General features: G+C 45.5%; 1 protein-coding gene across 2 annotated transcripts in view; it reads right to left on the reverse strand.

The window, feature by feature from the left end:
* Window positions 1-18,761, reverse strand: part of osbpl1a (oxysterol binding protein-like 1A) — a 314,225-nt gene that overhangs the window by 14,382 nt on the left and 281,082 nt on the right. For both annotated transcript variants that reach the window (XM_078215603.1, XM_078215604.1), the window contains 5 exons: window positions 16,512-16,609; window positions 12,116-12,298; window positions 6,869-6,976; window positions 6,698-6,787; window positions 2,649-2,775 (listed from right to left, as the gene is read on the reverse strand). In XM_078215603.1, coding sequence (XP_078071729.1) covers window positions 2,649-2,775; window positions 6,698-6,787; window positions 6,869-6,976; window positions 12,116-12,298; window positions 16,512-16,609 — 606 coding nt within the window. The remainder of the gene's footprint in view (window positions 1-2,648; window positions 2,776-6,697; window positions 6,788-6,868; window positions 6,977-12,115; window positions 12,299-16,511; window positions 16,610-18,761) is intronic.

Below are 18,761 nucleotides of genomic sequence, written 5' to 3' on the forward strand. Positions count from 1 at the left end.
AAGACCACAAGGAACTACAAAAGGTTGTGAATGTAGCCCAAGCCATCACACAAACCAGCCTCCCAGCCATTGACTCTGTCTACACTTCCCGCTGCCTCGGGAAAAGCAGCCAGTATAATTAAGGCCCCCACGCACCCCGGACATTCTCTCTTCCACCTTCTTCCATTGGGAAAAAGATACAAAAATCTGAGGTCACGTACCAACCGACTCAAGAACAGCTTCTTCCCTGCTGCTGCCAGACTTTTGAATAGACCTACCTTGCATTAAGTTGATCTTTCTCTACACCCTAGCTATGACTGTAACACTACATTCTGCACTCTCTCCTTTCCTTCTCTATGAACGGTATGCTCTGTCTGTATAGGGCGCAAGAAACAATACTTTTCACTGTATGCTAATACATGTGACAATAATAAATCAAATCCAATCAAATCAGAATTCTGAACTCAAGTGTACCATTTAAGTTCCAGATCATGTCACAGGGTAAAGAGTGGAAAATGGGACTGGGACTGGACCTTTGAGACATTACTGAGAAGGCCTGCAGTCTTTCCTTACTTCATTCTCAGCATCACAAACCTCAGCAGTTAACTTCAGGTGAAAGAGTGGAAAGAGGATTATAACAGTCAGGGTTACTGAAATGTCTCAGTGTGTTATTTTAAATTCTTTCATGGGTGTAGGTGTCGCTGGCTAGGCCAGCATTTATTGTCCATCCATAATCGACCTTGAGAAGGTGATAGTGAGCTGCCTTCTCGAACCGCTGCACTCCATGCGATGTAGGTACACCCACGGTGCTGCAAGGGAGAGAGTTCCAGGATTTTGACTCAACAACAGTAAAGGAATGGTGATATATTTCCAAGTTAGGATGGTGAGTGACTTGGAGGGGAACTTCCAATGGGTGGTGTTGCATTGCATCAGCTGCCCTGGTCCTTCTAGGTGGTAGAAGTCGTGGATTTGGAGGTAAATAAAAAAATTAAAATCAGAGTTGTCAAGCAGGCAGATCCGTCCAGTTGACTCAGCTGGGTCATGGGGTTTGCCTTTGCTGCCTGCAGTTCTCTGGGTCATGACTTCCATAGTTTCCCAGGCTGACTGTAAGGGCATTTGCATAGCAGATGCAGTATAATGTGGACAAATGTAAGGTTATCCACTACGGTAGCAATAATAGGAAGGCAGATTACTTGAATGGATGTAAATTGAGAGACATGGATACTCAGCAAAACCTTGGCGTCCTTGATTAGTCGCTGAAAGTAAGCGTGCAGGTACAGCAGGCAGTAAAGAAGGCAAATAGTATGTTGGCCTTCATAGCGATAGGATTTGAGTATAGGATAGATATGTTTTATTGCAAGTGTATAGGGTGTTGGTGAGGCCGCACCTGGAGTATTGTGTGCAGTTTTGGTGTCCTTATCTGAGGAAGGATGTCCTTGCTATAGAGGGAGTACAGCGAAGGTTTACCAGGTTGCTTCCTGGGATAGCAGGTCTGTCATATGAGGAGACACTAAGTCGGTTAGGGTTATATTCACCGGAGTTTAGAAGAGTGAGAGGGGATCTCATAGAAACTTATAAAACTCTAACAGGGTTAGACAGGGTAGATTCAGAAAGAATGTTCCCAGTGGTGGGGGAGTGCAGAATTAGGGGTCATAGTTTGAGGAAAAGGGGTAAACCTTTTAGAACTGAGGTGAGGAGAAATTTCTTCACCCAGAGGGTGGTGAATGTGTGGAATTTACTACCACAGAATGTAGTTGAAGCCAAAATATTGTGAGATTTCAAGAAGAAATTAGATATAGCTCTTGGGGCTAAAGGGATTAAGGGATATGGGGGGGGGGAAGATCAGGATATTGAATTCAATGATCAGCCATGATCAAAATGAATGGCAGAGCAGCCTCGAAGGGCCGAATGGCCTACTGCTGCTTCTAGTTTCTATAACTGCAGGATGACTGCCTCCGTGAACCTAGTGGCCTCCGCGTATGTGACAGGGGACTGGTCTGCTGCAGGCAAAATGCCAGTAGGTCTGAAAATCAGCTTAAACAGAGCCTTTAATTATCTAAATTAGCTACCCACCTCTGTCAGCAGGCATTCTGTCCCGCTGCTTGTCACTGGAAAATTTCCCCCAGGGAGCTGTCCCGATATGGCAGCTCCATATTTTCCTCATTTCCACTTCCACCCTCCAACCAGGATGGGAAAATCCTGCCTGTTGGTGCCATGGCAGAGGAGAGATCAGGAGGGCTGGCCAACATTTTGGTCGTAGATGTATTTTTTGGAGGGTCCGTGAAGAGGGGGAATCAGATGGGAGAGGAGCTGGTGGTTCAGGAGGGAATTCCACAGCACGGGCCTCAGAGGCTGCAGACAAAGAGCCGAACAAACTCTGCAAGGGACAGGAGGAGGGGGGAGGTAGACAAACGGGATGGAAACTTTGGCCAGGGAGAGTTTTGTATGGCTGGAGGAGGTTAGAGTTAGGAAGAAGACTCTAGAAAGATATATACACCCAAAGGATTAGAATTTTAAATTTGTCGGCTTGGGGAACTGGCGCCCAACCAAGAAAGAACTCAAATCAATCCAGTTCCAGTAGCTACAGGAGTTTAATGAGGCAGGCAAAAGAATAAAAGCATCCAATCAACCAATTTGATTTATTTGACATAAATTGATTCCATACTTACTGATTTGCTCAGTTTCTTCTCCTCTGTATTTTTCTTGTCATTTTTTTTGTAGGCATCGAATGTACTGGGGTCGATCACCCACAGACACTCTGTCCATTTTCCATATACTGCACAGAGCCTCTTCTTACTGTGACAGACCACGGGAAAGTTTCAATATAAATCATTGGCAACAGGTTATTAATTCACCAGTACTGTACAAAATACTGTTACCTTACCTCAGCAAATGTGGCTGCTAGTGGGGAACCTAAAAACTGATTATAAAAGTTTCTACAGATATGTAAAGAGAAAAAGATTGACAAAAACAAATGTAGGCGCCTTACAGTCAGAAACGGGAGAATTCATAACGGGGAACAAAGAAATGGCTGAGGAATTAAATTTGTACTTTGCTTCGGTCTTCACAAACGAAGACATGAATAATGTCCCAGAAGTGCTGAGAGAAACATGTTTTAGTGAGGAGCTGAAGGAAATCAGCATTAGTAGAGAAATAGTTTTGGGGAAATTGATGGGACTGAAGGTGGATAAATCTCCAGGGCCTGATCTTCATCCCAGAGTACTTAAGGAAATAGCCCTAGAAATGGTAGACCCATTGGTGGTCATTTTGGACTGGTTTCTACAGATTGGAGGGTAGCTAATGTAAACCCTCTGTCTTCACTAACTTCCATTTATTCCCCAAAATCCTCATTCTCAATTACAAACTCTTCCACGAACTTCCATCAATCTCCTTCAGCCTCATCAATTCCAGCTTAGATGTTAATGTTGGAATCCTGTTACAATGATCAAGGGTTATGGGGAAAAGGCAGGAGAATGGAGATGAGAATCAGATCAGCCATGATTGAATGGCAGAGCAGACTCGATGGGCCGAATAGCCTAATTCTGCTCCTATATCTTATGGTCTTATGAAGTGCTTGGTTTTGTTTATAATTGGGAAACGATTATACAATTATTCTGAATTATTTAAGAACCGGTGTACACTGCCATTGCGGGGATAAAAGTGGAGTTTGTGAAAATACTGGTGTCAAGAAATGGACTGGCTCAAGATTTGTCCTTCACCTAAAGTATAAACAGTGACTGGTTAATGATGCAGAGCGATGCCACCAGTGTGGATTCAATCCCCGTTCCGGCTGAGGATATTCAACAAGTCCCCACCTTCTCAAACTTGCCTCTTGCAGGAGGTGTGGAGGCCCTCAGGTTAGATCACCACCAGTCAGCTCTCCCCCTCAAAGAGGAGAGCAGCCTACAGTCATCTGGGACTGTGACGACTTTAAACAGTGACTTGGAACATCAGAGACTTGTGTCGTTTCACTCTGATCTACATTCATTTGTACTCATGCGTTTGACTTCATTCACATTTCTTCAGGAACTCAACTTGACTATTTACCTTGATCATTACAACTGCAGCTAAAGTGATATTACAAGCTGGCTGTACAAAACAACATTATTCTGTTATCTCTTTTTTTAAGGTCATCATGAAATCAGCAGCATTACAGAAACGGAGGAACAGGAGAAGGCCATTCAGCCCCTCGAGCTTGTTGCACCATTCAATGAGGATATGGCTGATCTGTAACTTAGCTGCATATTACCCATCTTTGCCACATATCTTTAACAAAACTCTTATCAATCTTGGATTTAAAATTAATTGACATGGTCTCTGCCATTTTCAGAAAAAAGTTCCAAACTAGCATCAACTTTTGCATGTACGAATGTTTCCTACTGTCACTCCTGAAAGATCTGGCTCTATTTTTAATGCAAGGTCCCCTAAGTCTGACACTCCTCAATTGGCAGAAATAGTGCCCAGGACTTTTCAGATGGCAGGGTTTCCTTCACCTTTTTAAAAATTCATTTGTGGGACATGGGCATCGCTGGCTGGCCAGCATTTATTGCCCATCCCTCGTTGCCCTTGTTCAGAGGGCAGTTGAGAGTCAACCACATTGCTGTGGCTCTGGAGTCACATGTAGGCCAGGTAAGGACGGCAGATTTCCTTCCCTAATGGACATTAGTGGGTTTTTCCGACAATTGACAATGGTTTCATGGTCATCAGTAAATCCTTAATTACAGATTTTTTTTATTGAATTCAAATTCCATCATTTGCCGTGGCGGGATTTGAATCCGGGTCCCCAGAACATTAGCTGAGTTTCTGGATTATTGGTCTAGTGATAATACCATTAGCCCATTGCTTCCCTCCTGCCACTGGAAGGGTCAGCAGCAAACACATCCCTGCTGATAAATGGTTGCGTGGCACCCAGTAATTAGTTAGGCCGCACTTGGAATATAGTGTTCAATTCTGGTCGCCACACTACCAGAAGCATGTGGAGGCTTTGGAGAGGGTACAGAAAAGATTTACCAGGATGTTGCCTGGCATGGAGGGCATTAGCTATGAGAAGAGGTTGGAAAAACTTGGTTTGCTTTCACTGGAATGATGGAGGTTGAGAGGTGACCTGATAGAAGTCTACAAGATTATGAGGGGCATGGACAAAGTGGATAGTCAGAAGCTTTTTCCCAGGGTGGAAGAGTCAATTACTAGGGGGCACAGGTTTAAGGTGCGAGGGGCAAGGTTTAAAGGAGTGTTCGAGGCAAGTTCTGTTTACACAGAGGGTGGTGGGTGCCTGGAACTTGCTGCCGGGGGAGGTAGTGGAAGCGGATACAATAGTGACTTTTAAGGGGCATCTTGACAAATACATGAATAGGATGGGAATGGAGGGATACGGTCCCCGGAAGGGTAGGGGGTTTTAGTTCAGTCGGGCAGCATGGTCGGTGCAGGCTTGGAGGGCTGAAGGGCCTGTTCCTGTGCTGTAATTTTCTTTGTTCTTTGTTCTAATGCTCCAATGAGCACTGTAGAGATGGGCAATAAATGCTGGCCCAGCCAGAGCTGCCCACTTTCCATGAAAACATATTTTTTTTAAAATGTCCGGAGATGGGACTTCCACCCCTCACTCGGGAGCAAGTCCTGCCTCAGAGAGCTGCCGGCCTATCTAATTGTCCAGATGTTCTCTAATCCCACCAGCGCCAGAAGCTGCAGTGGACAAGATTGGGACTGCAAGCAGTCTCCCAAATCTCCGAGCTCTGACAAAGGCTCATCCTGACTCGAAACGTTGGCCCTATTCTCTTTGCACAGATGCTGTCGGACCTGCTGAGATTTTCCAGCATTTTCTATTTTTGTTTCAGATTCCGGTATCCACAGTGTTTTGCTTTCATCCCGAACTTCAGTGTTGCGTGCGAGTCCAAGACCAGGTAAGTATGGGGCTTGGTGAGGCTGGTGTCGGCTGAGGGGTGGAAAGAGTAGCATGGGGGTGTTGGTGAAGTAGCTGGAGGGTGGGTGAGGAAGAGAATCTTCAGGGACCAGACCTTATCGAACACCCAATGTTGAACGGAAGCAGTCGATGGAGGCGACCCCTGCACTAACCAACCCCCCCCGCCCCCCCCCCCCCCCCACCCACCCCCATTCCCACACCACCTCCAGACCTGACCAGGGTCAATTTTCGTGCTTATCCCACCCCTGAAATTCTGAAATCCTCCCCACTAGGTGAAAATTGAGGCTGGATAGGAAAGCACCCCCAGGTGGTCATTAATTGGCCAGTAAAAGGGCTTCATTTGGGGCACGGCCTAGGTCTTGTCCTTCCCACTGTGAAATTGGGGAGGGCTCAATGCAGGCTGGACTTCAGTGGGAAGGCCTACGAGGAATTGTACAGCCTCTACCCCCTCCCCAACAGCTTTCATATCTTAAAAAAAACTTTGAGTAAATTATCCCTCAACCATCTGAATTCCGGGGAATTAAAATCCAATCGTTTATCAAATCTCTCCTTGCAATTTAACTCTTGAAGTCCAGGTGCAATTCTGGTAAACCTACATTCCACTCCCTCCAAAGGCCAATATGTCCCAATTGCCCTGAGCTGCTCACAGTAACTCCAGGTGTGGTCTAACCAAGGCTTTGTAGAGCTGTCGCTGTAAATCAGCTTTGGCTATGATGGTTCAAATGACGCGATAGCAACGTCTAGCACAGCATTAAGGACAAAGGATTATCTTGAAACAACTGGCGGATGGATTAGTCTTACCTTTTGTCCTGGATGTAACCTTCAACTTTGTGCAATTCTTTACCAAAAAGGCCACAAGGCTTAAAGTTCAGAATACATTTCTCCCCAGATCTGTGGACAGATCACCTTCAATTAATACATCTGCAAATGTCCAAAATGAGGATAACTTTAACAAAGCCTTTCACTCCTTACTTGTGATTAGTTATTTCAACATTCCCATACTGCTCGATCCACAGCTGTCCCACTATAATGTTATGCACACAGCAAGTTGGATTTGTCCAAGTGTAAGCTTCATTGTGCCTGCAAGGGAAAGAAAATATTAATTTAGTTAGCAGTCAACATAGAGCAGGTTCTTCATCATCAACTTTTCGAATGATCTTTTATTTCTAAATCTTCCATCCTTTCACCAGTGCCAGTTTAGCTTTCTGGGAAAAAAAACACAAATATAATTGCCTGCATGTTCATTGCCTAAAATAGGAACATGAGTAGGCCATTCAGCCCATCAAATTCATCTACACTCGATGGAGTTGAGAAGGATGAGGGGGTATCTAATTCGAACTTACAGAATACTGAGAGGCCTAGGGAGAGTGGACATGGAGAGGATGTTTCCACTCGTGGGAGAGTCCAGAACTCGAGGGCACAACCTCAGAGTGAAGGGACAGCCCTTTAAAACTGAGATGAGGAGGAATTCCGCCAGAGGATGGTGAATCTGTGGAACTCATTGCCACAGAGGACTGTGGAGGCCAGGTGATTGAGTGTATTTAAGACAGAGATAAATAGGTTCTTGATCAAAAAGGGGATCAAGGGTTACGGGGAGAAGGTAGGAGAATGTGGATGAGAATCATGTCAGCCATGATTGAATGGTGGATTAGAGTCGATGGGCCGAATGGCCTAACTCTGCTCCTATATCTTATGGTCTAAGCCTGTTCTGCTATTCAATGAGATCGTGGCTGATTTGTGGCCTAACTCCATTTACCTGCCTTTGGCCCATATCCCTTAATACCTTTGCTTAACAAAAATGTATTTATCTCAGGTTTAAAGACAGCAACTGATCTGGCATCAACTGCCGTTTGTGGAAGCGAATTCCAAACCTCTCCCACCCTTTATGTGTAGAAGTGCTTCCAAACATCTCTCCTGAATGGTCTGGCCCTAATTTTTAGACTGTGCTAGTTCTAGAATCTCCAGCCAGTGGAAATAGTTTATCTACCCTGTCTTTTTCTGTTAGTATCTTGAAGACTTTGATGAGATCACCCCTTAAACCTTATAAATTCTGGAGGAAACAGGCCCAATTTGTATAACCTAAGCGGGGTTACTGCTGAGAGCTGGAACATGAATCAGCTTCACCACATTGTACACATAGGATCCGTACAGTGCAGCAGGAGGACATTCAGCCCATTGACAACAATCCCACCCAGGCCCTATCCCCCAATCCCATTTACCCTGCTAATCCCCCTGACACAAGGGGACAATTTACCATGGCCAATTCAGATCTTGATAGAAATGATAGTCGGAGTCTTTTTCCCAGGTAGAAATGTCAATTACGAGGAGACATACGTTCAAGGTAAAAGGGGGAAAGTTTAAAGGAGATGTGAGAGGCAAGTTGTTTTACACAGAGGGTGGTAAGTGCCTGGAATGCGCTGCCAGAGGAGGTGGTAGAAGCAGATACAATAGCAATGTTTAAGAGGCATCTTGACAGATAGATGAATAGACAGGGAATATAGGGATACAGACTGCGTAGAGACAAAAGGTCTTTTGTTTAGAAAGGCGTCATGTGTCGGCACAGGCTTGGTGGCCTGTTCCTGTGCTGTACTGCTCTTTGTTCAAACACAGAATGAGAAGCCGCTTGTTAATCTGCAGCATGTGTGTTCCACAGCTCAGCCTCCATCCACACCGTACCACCTTCCCTTGGATTATGAAGCTTTTGAGTAAAATGTTCAATTTACTCCATCAAATTACCAACACTCTTGTACTGGAGTGGTTGGAGCCTTTTCAGCTGCCGGAGAGGAAAATCTTTCTGCAATGAGTGTGAAATGAGTGAGTGTCAGAGCCACATGCCTGCACAGGATGATGGATGTACAATCCAGCAATATGCAGCTTAGTTCTTCTACATAACTGTCAAAATGAAACCAATTAACAAATTATCTTCCATCTGCTGATACAAGGAAGCAATTAGTTGTTTCTGAAATGCATGCTATTAAACTTCCGAAAGTGACATTATCCTATGACTAAAACACAGTAAAGTTTATTTATTAGTCACAAGTAAGGCTTACATTAACACTGCAATGAAGTTACTGTGAAATTCCCCGAGTCGCCACACTCCGGCGCACCTGTTCGGGTCAATGCACCCTAACCAGCACGTCTTTCAGACTGTGGGAGGAAACCGGAGCACCCGGAGGAAACCCACGCAGACACAGGGAGAACGTGCAAACTCGTAACACTTAGTTACAGTGTGAATGTAGTGCTCCTCTTGGTTTAATTAAAATAAACTAAGTTTATTTTATTAATGTCACAAGTTGGCTGACATTAACACTACAATGAAATTACTATGAAAATCCCCTAATCGTCACACTCCGGCACCTGTTCGGGTACTTAGAAACATATATAAGATAAGAGCAGGAGGATGCTATTTGGCCCTTCGAGCCTGCTCCGCCATTCAGTACGGTCATGGCTGATCGTCCAACTCAATAGCCTAATCCTGCTTTCTCCCCATAACATTTGATCCCATTCGCCCCAAGTGCTATATCCAGCCGCCTCTTGAATACATTCAATGTTTTGGCATCAACTACGTTCTGTGATAATGAATTCCACAGGCTCACCACTCTGGGTGGAGAAATGTCTCCTCATCTCCATCCTAAATGGTCTACCCTGAATCCTCAGACTGTGACCCCTAGTTCTGGACTCCCCATCCATTGGGAATATCCTCCCCCTGCATCTACCCCGTCTAGTTAGAATTTTATAAGTTTCTATGAGATAAGAGCATAAGAACATAAGAAATAGGAGCAGGAGTAGGCCATCTAGCCCCTCGAGCCTGCCCCGCCATTCAATAAGATCATGGCTGATCTGAAGTGGATCAGTTCCACTTACCCGCCTGATCCCCATAACCCCTAATTCCCTCACCGATCAGGAATCCATCTATCCGTGATTTAAACATATTCAACGAGGTAGCCTCCACCACTTCAGTGGGCAGAGAATTCCAGAGATTCACCACCTCTGAGAGAAGTTCTTCCTCAACTCTGTCCTAAACTGACCCCTCTTTATTTTGAGGCTGTGCCCTCTAGTTCTAGCTTCCTTTCTAAGTGGAAAGAATCTCTCCACCTCTACCCTATCCAGCCTCATTCATCTGAACTCCAACGAAAACAATCCTAACCGAGTCAATCTGTCCTCATACATCAGTCGCGCCATCCCCGGAATCAGCCTGGTAAATCTTCGCTGCACTCCCCAGAGAACAAGAGCATCCTTTCTCAGAAAAGGAGACCAAAACTGCACACAATATTCTAGGTGTGGCCTCACCAAGGCCCTGTATAATTGCAACCAATATATCCCTGCTCCTGTACTCGAAACCTCTCGCAATGAAGGCCAACATGCCATTTGCCTTCTTTACCGCCTGCTGCACCTGCATGCTTACCTTCAGTGACTGGTGCACAACGACACCCAGGTCCCGCTGCACACTCCCCTCTCCCAATTTACAGCCATTCAGGTAGTAATCTGCCTTCTTGTTTTTGCTTCCAAAATGAATAATCTCACACTTATCCAAATTATACTGCATCTGCCATTGATTCGCCCACTCACCCAACCTGTCCAGATCATTCTGAAGGATGCCTGCATCCTCGGCACAGTTCACCCTCCCGCCCAACTTGGTATCATCTGCAAACTTTGAGATGTTACATTTTGTTCCCCCATCCAAATCATTAATATATATTGTGAATAGCTGGGGTCCCAGCACCGATCCCTGTGGGACCCCACTACTTACTGCCTGCCAATTTGAAAAGCACCCATTAATCTTTGTTTCCTCTCTGCCTACCAGTTTTCTATCCATCTCAATACACTTCCCCCAATCCCATGCGCTTTAATCTTGCACGATAATCTCTTGTGCGGGACTTTGTCAAACGCTTTCTGAAAGTCCAAATATACAACATCGACTGGTTCCCCCTTTGTCAACTCTACCAGTTACATCTTCAGAGAATTCCAACAGATTTGTCAAGCATGATTTCCCTTTCATAAATCCATGCTGACTCTGTCTGATCCTGCCAATGCTTTCTAAATGCTCCGCTATAAAGTCCTTGATAATGGATTCGAGAATTTTCCCCACTACCGATGTTAAGTTTCCTGGTCTATAATTCCCTGTTTTCTCTCTACCTCCCTTTTTGAATATTGGAGTGACATTCGCTACCCTCCAATCTGCAGAGACTGTTCCAGAGTCTATAGAATCCTGGAAGATGACCACCAATGCATCCACTATTTCTAGAGCCACTTTCTTAAGTACTCTGGGATGTAGATCATCAGGCCCTGGGGGGAGAATTTAGTGTGGCCAATCCACCTAACCAGCATGTATTTCGGACTGTGGGAGGAAATCGAAGCACCCGGAGGAAACCCACGCAGACACGGGGAGAATGTGCAGACTCCACACAGACAGTGACCCAAGCCGGGAATCGAACCTGGGTCCCTGGTGCTGTGAGGCAGCAGTGCTGACTACCGTGCCACCCGGGTCCCTGGTGCTGTGAGGCAGCAGTGCTGACCACTGTGCCACCCGGGTCCCTGGTGCTGTGAGGCAGCAGTGCTGACCACTGTGCCACCCGGGTCCCTGGTGCTGTGAGGCAGCAGTGCTGACCACTGTGCCACCGTGCTGCCCCGGGTCCCTGGTGCTGTGAGGCAGCAGTGCTAGGCACTGTGCCACTGGGCCACAGAATGAAATTGCATGTTCACTTTAGCACCCCAAGCATTTCTGAAACTGTTTCTGCATTTAGGAACACAGGAACAGGAGAAGGCTATTCAGCCTCTCAGGCCTATTCCACCAGTCAGGTAGATCACAGCTTATCTGTATCTCAATGCCATCCACACTAGGGACGGCATGGTGGCTCAATGGTTAGGAGTACAGCCTCAAGCGCCAGGGAACTGGGTTCGATTCCCGGCTTGGGTGACTGTCTGTGGAGTTTGCACATTTTCTCCTGTCTGCGTGGGTTTCCTCCGGGTGCTCCAGTTTCCTCCCACAGTCTGAAAATGTGCGGGTTGGATTGATTGGCCGTGCTAAATTGCTCCTTGGTGTTAGGAGAATGTCAGGGGGATTAGTCAGGTAAATATGTGGAGTTTCGGGGATAGGGCCTGGGTGGGATTGTGGTCGGTGCAGACTTGATGGGCCGAATGGCCTCCTCCTGCACTGTAGGGATTCTGTGATTCTGCCTTGGCTGTGTACTCTAACCGTGTACAACTTCTATCACTTACTTCAAAAGCTCTAGTGTCATTATTCCTTTTGGCTCTGCTTCCACACTCTTCCCCCAGAATTTGAGTTTGGGATATATGGATCCATGGAAAACAAAGTTGTGAGCGAGTCCTTCAGCATGGAATGCACTGATTGGAGGATGGTGACTGACTTGCTCCGATATCAGCTTGAATCCTAGATCCTGCCTGTGGAAAAGAAAAAAACACCTGAACCAGTTCATCAAAGCAAGGTACAAACATGCATTACATTGGAATGTAACAGCAACTTTATGCAATGCAATTTGTCACACGGCCTAATCCTCATCTTGATGTGGACCCTGAGCAAAATACGGGATACACACCACAAACACAGACCATCTCGCCCATCCGGTCTACGTCAGTGTTTATTCTCCAATCATAGAATCCTACAATGCTGAAGGAAGCCATTCGGCCCATCAAGCTTGCACCGACTACAATCCCACCCAGTTCCTGTCCTATTCCTACATATTTACCCTCGCTAGTCCCCTGACACTAAGGGGCAATTTACTATGGCCAATCAACCTAACCCGCACATATTTGGACTGTGGGAGGAAACCGGAGCACCCGGAGGAAACCCAAGCAGACAGGGGAAAATGTGCAAACTCCGCACAGACAGTGACCCAAGCTGGGAATCGAACCCGGGTCCCTGGTGCTGTGAGGCAGCAGTGCTAACCACTGTGCCACCGTGCTGCCCCACTGTGCCATTCATGCCTCCTTCCATCTTTCCTCAGCTAAATCAACTGTCGTCACCCTCTTCTCTTTCCCTGTGTTTATCTAGCTTTCCTTTAAATGCATTTATACTATTCACTTCACCCGCTCCCTGTGGTAGGGAGTTCCACATTCTCCGGGTAACGCTGAGATTACACAAGAAACAGGAGGAGGAGTAGACCACTCGGCCCATCGAGCTCATTCCACCATTCAATACAAACATGGCTGATCTTGGGCTTCAATTCCATTTTTCCCGCCCGATCCCCCTCCCCCATGATTCCCAGATTCATCAAAGATCTGCTTATCCTGGTCTTAAATGTCTTCAACGATGGAGAATCCACAACCCTCTGGGGTAGAGGATTCCAAAGATTCACCACACTTTGAGTTAAGCAATTTGTCCTCATCTCAGTTCTAAATGATCAGCCCCCTTTTCCTGAGACTGTGCCCTCACATTTTAGATTCCCTGACCAGCAGAAGCAATCTGTCAGCATCCACCTTATCGAGCCCCTTCAGAATCTTGCACTTTTCAATGAGATCACTTCTCATTCTTCTAAACTCCAAGAAAGTAGACCCAATTTGCTCATCTTCATCAGACAATCTGTCAGCCCAGGGACCAATTTAGTGAACCTTTGCTGTACCCATGCCAGTGCAAGTATTATCCTTTCTGAAATGCGTAGACCAAACTGCACACGGCCAGATGTGGTTTCACCAAAGCCTTGTACAATTGTAGCACAACTTCGTTATTCTTCAAGTTTTGAGGCATCCAGATCACCAACAACTTGTCCTGGTCCCCCCCATGCCGACACTATAGTTAAGAAAGCCCACCAACACCTCTACTTTCTCAGACAACTAAGGAAATTTGGCATGTCAGCCAAGACCCTCACCAACTATCACAGATGCATCATAGAAAACATTCTTTCTGGTTGCATCACAGCTTGGTATGGCTCCTGCTCTGCCCAAGACCGCAAGGAACTACAAAAGGTCGTGAATGTAGCCCAATCCATCACGCAAACCAGCCTCCCAGCCATTGACTCTGTCTACACTTTCTGCTACGTTGGAAAAGCAGCCAGCATAATTAAGGACCCCACTCATCCCGGACATTCTCTCTTCCACCTTCGTCCGTCGGGGAAAAGATACAAAAGTCTGAGGTCACGTACCAACCGACTCAAGAACAGCTTCTTCCCTGCTGCTGTCAGACTTTTGAATGGACCTACCTCACACAAAGTTGTTCTTTCTCTACACCTTAGCTATGACTGTAACACTACATTCTGCACTCTCTCCTTTCCTTCTCTATGAATGGTATGCTTTGTCTGTAAAGCACACAAGAAATAATACTTTTCATTGTATGTTAATACATGTGATAATAAATCAAATCAAATCAAAAACTCTTGTACTCCAATCCCCTCTCAATAAATCTCATTCACCCTCCTAATTGCTTGTTGTGCCTGCACGTTAATTTTTGTGTTCCATGTATGAGCACACCAACATCTTCAAACATCAACACTTACAAGTTTCTCACCTTTGAGAAAAATGACTGAAAAAAAAACATTTTTTGTCGAAATTTTTGATCTTGTACTCATCAGGATATTTGCAAGAATACAATGCAAAGGAAATCAACAAATGTATACAGTATGAAAAGAGAACGCTGATTGGTTGGCAAGTGGACTCTGATTGGCGGCATTGGCATGGAGAATGCATCAGTTGATGGTGACTGGTAGTTAACTGCCAAGCCTTGTTTGAACTTTAAACTAGGCAGCTTGACTCTGAATGGCCAAGGCATTGCCCTGAGGATTGAATCAATCAGCTGTCATTTATTTTGTTAGGCTGAAACTGACGCAATGTGTGCAGATGTACTTTCTGTTTGTAAAATACAGGTCCTGGGTATTAATATATGCAGCTTCCAATACTTCCAGAAGTGCCACACCACAAGCCTGACTGACAAATGTAAGTTGTTTATCAGCGTAATTCTTAGCACACAGCTCAATAGATTTCTACATATTAAGAGTATCGAGGGATACAGAGATAGTGATAGAAATGGTGCTGATAGAGAAGAGCAGCCACTGAATGGCAGAATGGGCTTGAAGGGCTGAATGGCCTACTCTTGCTGTTATTTCTTAGTTTCTTATGCAAAACTGGGGTGCTGGAAAGATAAGTATCCACAACTGAAAGAACAGGAACTGACGCAACTAATTAATAACCTGCATTCTTACACAGAATTCACTACACTGATACAGTCCATTCAACCCATCAGATTAAATTGCTAGGATTTAATCTCACACAAGCCTCCTCCCACCCTTCTCCGTTTTACCCTATCAGGATAAGCTTCTACTTCTTTCCCACCCACCCCAGAATGTGTTTCTCCAGTTTTCCCATCAAGGTTTAAAGGAATGTCAAACTCTCCTTGTGATTATGAAGAGACAATTACTAGGGGGCACAGGCTTAAGATGCAAGGGGCAAGGTTTAAAGGAGATGTACGAGGCAAGTGTTTTACCCAGAGGGTGGTGGGTGCCTGGAACTTGCTGCCGGGGGATGTAGAACCATAGAATAGAATAGAAACATAGAAGCACTACAGTGCAGAAGGAGGCCATTCGGCCCATCAAGCCTGCACCAAGAGCAATCCCACTCAGGCCCTATCCTCGTAACCCCAAGTATTTACCCTGCTAATTCCCCTGACATTAAGGGACAATTTAGTGTGACAATCCACCTAACCTGCACATCTTTGGACTGTGGGGGAAAACTGGCGCTCCTGGAGGAAACCGACGTAGACACAGGGAAAACGTGCAAACTCCACACAGACAGTGACCCAAAGCTGGAATTGAACCCAGGTCCCTGGCGCTGTGAGGCAACAGTGCTAACCACTGTGCCACCGCCCTTAAGTAGTGGAAACAGATACGATGGTGACTTTTAGGGATGTCTAGACAAAGACATGAAATTTTAATTTTTTAAAATTCATTCGTGGGACATGGGTGTCGCTGGCTGGCCAGCATTTATTGCCCATCCCTAGTTGCCCTTGAGAAGATGGTGGTGAGCTGCCTTCTTGAATCGCTGCAGTCCATGTTCTGTGGGTTGACCCACAATGCCGTTAAGGAGGGAATTCCAGGATTTTGACCCAGCGACTGCAAAGGAACGGTGATATATTTCCAAATCAGGATGGTGAGTGACTTGGAGGGGAACCTCCAGGTGGTGGTGTTCTCATGTATCTGCTGCCCTTGTCCTTCTAGATGGAAGTGGTCATGGGTTTGGAAGGTGCTGTCTAAGGATCTTCGGTGAATTCGCATGAACAGGATGGGAATAGAGGGATACGATCCCCGGAAAGGACAGGAGGTTTTAGTTCAGTCGGGCAGCATGGTCGGTGCAGGCTTGGAGGGCCGAAGGGCCTGTTCCTGTGCTGTAATTTTCTTTGTTCACATTACTCGGGATCCTGCCCTCTGAAAAGCAGTCTGGAGCGGAGAGACTAACAACAAGAGCTGCTGCAGCTGCTAAACGCAGAGTGTGCAAGTCAAATTTTTACTTTTCAAAATCCATTTTCTGTGTGATATCCATCAGTAACCCTTCAATAACTTGCTACTTCTCTCAAAATGGTACAGAAGGAAAAATAACCTGCATCAAAACACTCCTACTCAATTTGTACCGCTTGAAACAAAGCAAGTTAATCAGCAGATAAATTTCTCACCGAACCATCTCGTATGTCTCTCCGAGGAGTGGGTTAAATGGCTTTCCTGTCCTTTCCCACTGAGAAGCAACAGCTGAAACTGCAAATGCTGCGACACACTGTTTAAGGAATATTGAATACAAAAACCATTATGTACAAATACAATTATAAAATATCATCGTTACAATTACTGTCAGCATCACAAAATCTCTACCAACACTTCAGTCTTTAAGCAGTCAAAATAAAGCTAGTTTATTCACAACTTCGTTAAAATGGAAGCAAAGATTAGGAGGCAAGCTGATTTGTCCACAGTACTGAGGGGGCATGGTGGCACAGTGGTTAGCACTGCTGCCTCACAGCACCCAGGACCTGGATTCAGTTCCCAGCTTGGGTCTCTGTCTGTGTGGAGTTCTCCCTGTGTCTGCGTGGGTTTCCTCCGGGTGCTCCAGTTTCCACCTACACTCCAAGATGGGCAGGTTAGATGGATTGGCCATACTAAATTGTCCCTTAGTGTCAAGGGGACTAGCTAGGGTAAATGCATGGAGTTATGGGGATAGGGCCTGGGTGGAATTGTGGTTGGTGCAGACTTTATGGGCCGAATGGCCTCCTTCTGCACTGTAGGGATTCTATGATTCCACTTCTTAAATTATTTAAATGGAATGTGGGTGTTGCCACCTGGGCCAATAAGTTGCCCATCCCTAATTGCCCTTGAACTGAGCGATTACTCGACCATTTCAGAGGGCAACCAAGAGACAATGACGTTGCTATGGGTCTGGAGTGACATGTAGACCAGACCGGGTAAGGACGGCAGATTTCCTTCACTAAAGCACATCAGTAAACCAGATGGATTTTTACGACAATTGATGATAAGTTACATGGTCACCCATTACTGAGATTAGCTTTACATTTCAGAATCCTGTGGTGGGAATTAAACTCATGTCTCCAATGGGTACTATTCTGGTGAGAGTGCTGTGCTTTCTTTGCCCCTTTCTCTGCTCAATTATTGAAAATGCATCCTGAAAAATCAAACTTGACTTTTCAAAAATTAAAACAAAGAGTTTCCTAATAGAATAAACACTCTGATGTTGGGTTTCCATCACCACTATGCTCACCATCACATCATCACTGGGAAATGCTGTTTCATTTACAACATTTTCATTTAAAATAATATAACAGCAATCACGGAACAATCCAATTGTCCTTGAGCTATCTAAAACCCAGGGGACCATGGAAGCAGCAGGGAACCCTGCATCCCTGGTCAACAATACAGTTTCCAATGAACAGATATCTCCTGACCAGACAAGGCAACCACTCTCCACCAAAGTTAACCATATAATAGTTTTTTTTGTTGCGTTGTACATGGGGAAGTTGATGAGAGTGCTGAAGAAGTGCCTCAGTATGATGGAGCAGGACCTTGGCAGGATTAGTGGAAAAAAATCAAGCAAGATGGAAACGAGAGAGAGGGAGACAGCGAATGTTGATGAGGAAAAGGTAAGTGGATCACCACAATAACTTGCAATTATATAGCGCCTTTAACATAATAAAACAGCCCCCGGTGCTTTGCAGCAGTGCTGAATCTTACAGCAAGGCACATAAGGAGATTTTAGAAAGGGTGGAGCTATGTTTTGAGTGTGTGAAAGGTCGAGAGGTGCAGAGTTAGTGGGAGAATTCCAGTGTTTGGTAGCATCCTAAATTTTACCCAGTGAAAGGTTTTGTCCTTATTGGTGATGCGCAATTGGTTAGACTCAATTATACCACGACCTGGGTCCAGAATAGGCAACAGCGAGAGTTGAGATGGCGATGACTAGATGGCAGTGCCGCATAGGAGACTGTTAAATAAGTTAAATGCCCATGGTGTTAAGGGTAAGATCCTGACATGGATAGAGGATTGGTTGACTGGCAGAAGGCAGAGAGTGGGGATAAAGGGGTCTTTCTCAGGATGGCAGCCGGTGACTAGTGGTGTGTCTCAGGGGTCGGTGTTGGGACCACAACTTTTCACAATATACATTAATGATTTGGAGGAAAGAATTGAAGGCACTGCTGCTAAGTTTGCAGATGATACAAAGATATGTAGAAGGGCAGGTAGTATTGAGGAAGCAGGGGGGCTGCAGAAGGACTTGGACAGGTCAGGAGAGTGGGCAAAGAAGTGGCAGATGGAATACAATGTGGAAAAGTGTGAGGTTATGCACTTTGGAAGGAGGAATGGAGGCATAGACTATTTTCTAAATGGGAAAATGCTTAGGAAATCAGAAACACAAAGGGACTTGGGAA

The sequence above is a fragment of the Mustelus asterias genome, chromosome 7 (genome assembly GCF_964213995.1).
Source record: "Mustelus asterias chromosome 7, sMusAst1.hap1.1, whole genome shotgun sequence".
Lineage (NCBI taxonomy): Eukaryota > Metazoa > Chordata > Chondrichthyes > Carcharhiniformes > Triakidae > Mustelus > Mustelus asterias.